At 37.1% G+C, this 4617-nt stretch overlaps 1 protein-coding gene across 1 annotated transcript; it reads right to left on the reverse strand.

Moving 5' to 3' along the window:
* Nucleotides 1-1935: 1935 nt before the first annotated feature.
* PABPC5 (poly(A) binding protein, cytoplasmic 5) lies at nt 1936-3417 on the reverse strand. Its single transcript, XM_006871305.1, has one exon. It carries the CDS (start codon nt 3411-3413, stop codon nt 2265-2267), a length of 1149 nt encoding a protein of 382 aa, XP_006871367.1. The 5' UTR covers nt 3414-3417; the 3' UTR covers nt 1936-2264.
* Between the last annotated feature and the right edge of the window lie 1200 nt (nt 3418-4617).

Raw genomic sequence — 4617 nt, forward strand, 5'->3', positions numbered from 1 at the left:
TATTGCACACATTTTATTTCTTATGCAGAATTAAAATTTTACATGCTGTATTTGTTTTTCTCTAACTCATATAACTCATGAAACATTACTGAAGGAATGTTAATCAAAAACGTGTTTGTATACATAAAAAATATCTAAAAACATATTGATCTTAATAACAAACTACTTAAATAAATTAAAGAACAGTCACACAATGGAATTCTATGCAATCAGTAAAATTATTATATCGATCAATATTTATTGACATAGTAAGATGATTATGGTTCAGTTTAATATAAAAAAAATACAAAAGAGTACAATATAGTATGTTTTCTTTCTTTTTCTTGTAAAAATGTTCGTATACTTAGGAAAAAAGGAATGGAAAGATATGTACTGAAAATATTAATAGTGGTTATCTCTCAATGGTAGGAATTTAATTCCTTCTTTATAAATGTCTTCATTGTCTACATTTTTTTTACAATGAACATATATTATGTTTATAATCAATAAAAACAATTTCCATTTAAAAAATATTTTATATGAACATACATATGGTTTGCAGATAGACAATTACATAAAACAGCTTATATTTTATGGTCAAATAGCTAAAAAAATATTAAAATTCTATATTTATAATGCATTAACTATGTATGAAATAAATTTTCATATAAGGTAATGAAAACCAACTGAGACGAGCGAGAAATCTTATGCTTAGATCTTTGGTATGAGTGAATTAGATTTTTAACAAATAATTATTTAAATGTCACATAAATTATGCATTTATTTCCTACTTTCAAAATGGATTTGAACTGGCATACACTAAAAACAAAATAAAAAAAGGCAATACAATCCCCTCTCCCCCAAAATAATAATAAGAGCAATATGGATGGAAAGGTGAAGGAAAGGTGAAGAGTGGAAAGACTAGGAAATTTAAGGTGAAGCATTAGAAATAATTATGCTAGAAATCAGAGGTGAAATAATGTAAAAGTTTTCAAGTATCCAAAATGTAAAGTGAACCGTACTGGATTAATAGCTCTTATATAATAAATGGAATTCTAGTGTGGCACTGTGTGGTTAGCATTTGACTGCTAACCACAAGATCAGTAGTTCAAACTCACCAGTCACTCTTGGAAACCCTATACATGGTCCTTATGAGTCATAACTGGCTCAATGCTACTTAACAACAACAACATATAATAAATAGAGGCATTTGACTTAAAGGAGATAATTCATTAACTTTGAAACATCTATAAATGATACCATATTGATATATTCAAGAATTTTTAAGAGATAATGACAAGTTTAATTAAAGATATATTTTTTAAAGCAGTTTTTCAACATCATTCTATGGAGTTTTTGCCCTTTATATTGACACTTGATAAAGACTGGTAGCAAAAACATTAAATTATCTACATATAAATGTAATTCAGTGCATTTTCTCATCTCTTATTAATTAATATGATGCAAATATATATATTAAGAAGTTTAGAGAACTGAGTGGTAAGAATACTCCTTAGACTGTCATTAAATACGAAATACCTCAGTAAGCATTTTTTAGAATCAAATCATAATTTAAAGAGCCAAAGCCTAAAGTGTTACTTTTCTAAGTTACTGATTGAAAAAAAACCATATACTCTCTTCTGTGGACATGAAGGCAATAAGGAAAACTCTGAATGCTTTAGTCAAAACCACTATTAGGTCTGTGTTATGATCATAATATATTTTTAAAATAAAATAAAAGTGTAAATAAATAAAGAAAAAGAAACTGCATGTCTTTTCAAATGAATATTCATTTTCTGTAGTAACTTAATGTAGTAACTTAATGCATAAAAATTCATTGGCTCACAAACCGTTTCCCACACTCTTACTGATTTATCAAAAAGCAAGTTTGATAGATTCAAAAGTAAGGACCATTTCAAGAACATTTTCATGGAAGAAATTAAATTTAGTAGTATTATTGAAATAATGAAGCAAATACATATACTCAATCAATTACCTCACCTTGGCTGATTCAGGGGGAAAATATTGATGAATAAACTTTATTCTACATATTCCTAAAGATATTATATTAAAAAATAGTACAAAATGACAATTCTACTATTAGAAACTATATTCTTCACTAGAATGAACAGGGTTTGCTGAGTTTTCACTTTTTTTCCTCCAAAAGACCGTTTTCACTTAAAAAAACGTGAATTCCCATAAAATAACCTCATATCACAAAGTAGCCCAAACTAAGTAGGCATCAGCTCAAGGCTGAAATAAATTGAGCAACATGGTTTTCGTTTTCACCACCTTCGCCTAGCCTGGCCCAGGGTGACATGCAGGGCTTTGGAGCCCACTATGCGTCCATTCATCTCATCTACTGCTTTGGTGGCCTCTTCAAAAGAGGAGAAGCAGACCACACCAAACCCTTTGGCTTGCCCCACTTCCATCATCACCTTGGCCCTGCTAATTGATCCAAAGGAAGAAAATTCTTCCTTCAGTTTTTCATCATCGATGGTCTCATCTAGGTTCTTAATATAGATAGGGACCCCGGGAGGCCGACTTTTTTCTTTTAATCTCAGTCGTTCAAATCTCCGCCTTAATTCAGCCAGACGTTCAATTTTCTTTTGTGCTCGTCCTACATATAGCACTTTCCCATCAACGGACTTTCCATGCAGATCTAGCACTGCCTTTTGGGCAGCCGCATGTGTTTCATATCTCACAAACCCAAAGCCTTTCGATTTCCCGCTGACATCTCTTATCACTTTAACACTCTCAGTTGGCCCAAATTCATTGAAAATTTCCTTTAATTTTTCGTCATTCATGTCATCCCCAAAGTTTTTAACGAACACATTGGTGAAAGTTGCTCTATCTCGGGTTCTGACTTCAGCTGCCCTTTCTTCAGGAAATTTGAATCTGCCAACATACACTTGACGGTTGTTGAGCCGCACTCCATTCATGTGCCATATCGCCCTGTTGGCAGCGGCGAGGCTATCGAAGTGTACATATGCATAGCCTTTAGAGCCATTGTCATCGCATACTACTTTGCACGAGAGAATGTTTCCAAAAGCAGAAAATAAATAAAAAAGGGCTCTATTGTCTATGGATTTGTCAAGGTTTTTGATGAAGATGTTTCCCACTCCAGACTTTCTTAACCGGTCATCTGGCTGAGACCACATGAGGCGGAATGGTTTGCCATTAATTAAATCAAAATTCATGGTGTTGAGCGCCCACTCTGCATCTGCAGGAAAGCGGAAGTTAACATAACCATAGCCCAGTGGACTGTGGGTCACTGGGTCACGGCAGATCCGTGTGAAACGCAGAGGGCCAGCAGGCCTGAACTTTTTATATAGCATGTCCTCGGTGACATCTGGGTCCAAGTCACCCACGTACAGTGCAGCCTTGAGGTACTTCTTTTTCTTGCCAGCAGGATTAGGCTCCCCACTCTCCATCTCTGTAAACACAGGGAGGAGTCTCTCTTGGGAGAGAAAATGACTGCTTTCTTTAAGTTATGGGCCAAGCAGCTGTTCACGAAGAACAGAAAAAGCCAAGGCGAAGGAATCTTAAAGCAGACTCAGAATCACTGTTGAGGCTGAGAAAATGAAGTTCAGAAACAGCTGGTCAGCAGGCTCAGAACAAACACATCAGACAAAAAGGCACCCCAATAAGTAACCTTTTCTTTCTAAAGGGGCTTATGATTTTCACCCGTTCAGGTTTAAAATCAATTTCAAAAGCAAATATTAAGAAAGAAACTACCCTTTCCTTGTTAAATTGCAAGAAATCAAGCAGCTGTCTGAATCCCCAAATATAGCATTGCCGACAGAGGCCTCGCGACCCGTTTTCTGAACAAATACAGGCCTTGAGCTCCTGTTGTTTAAAATTAGATCAACAAGGGCAAGGGCCGAACAAGTATTCCTCCGCCGGCTGCCTAACAGTCACAGGCGTCTCGCAGCTGACTAAGGCCGCTACACACACTCAGCATCAACGAAACGGCAGACTAGGCATTTGGTGTACTAGCACCGGCAGGCAGGCTGCAGGCAGCGGATCAGACAGAGAGACAGACAGACACACAACACGCGCGCAGGGAACCGGAGACCGCCCAGGTACCCAAGATGCCCACTGGGTACGGACCAAATGACGCGCGGTCATCTCGGCAGCTCGCAGCAGGTCCGGAGGGACTGGCTGACAGACGCGCAGTGGGTCAGCTCAGACGTGAGGCGGTTCCGGACAGATGCGGGGCGGAGTCAGAAAAGAAGGGCAGATGCGCAGCGGCCAAGCAGAGCACGGACCCATGGACAGGGATTGCTAACCAGAGGATTGACCGACTGAGAGGCCAAGAGCATATAGCTGTGGTAGGGTATGCGGGCGGGGCGCGAGGAAACCCAGAACCTTGTTAAGTAACTGCCCTCAAGCTCTATGCCAAGATTTTTTTTTTTTTTTTAAATAAAATAATTTTTAGACTTCTTATTTTTAAAAAGTACTTATTTATTTATATTTAGGCTGCTGATCTCCAATCACAACAGGAGTTGGTAGTCTGGTCGAAAATAACTGTTATAATTTAAACAAAATAAACAAAAATCTAATTCAGTGAATCATTTTTGCTTAGTAAAGAGGATATAGTGCATTGGAAACTCAAAGCGCACAGCTGTAGTGGGC

The sequence above is a fragment of the Chrysochloris asiatica genome, unplaced genomic scaffold (assembly GCF_000296735.1).
Source record: "Chrysochloris asiatica unplaced genomic scaffold, ChrAsi1.0 scaffold00167, whole genome shotgun sequence".
Lineage (NCBI taxonomy): Eukaryota > Metazoa > Chordata > Mammalia > Afrosoricida > Chrysochloridae > Chrysochloris > Chrysochloris asiatica.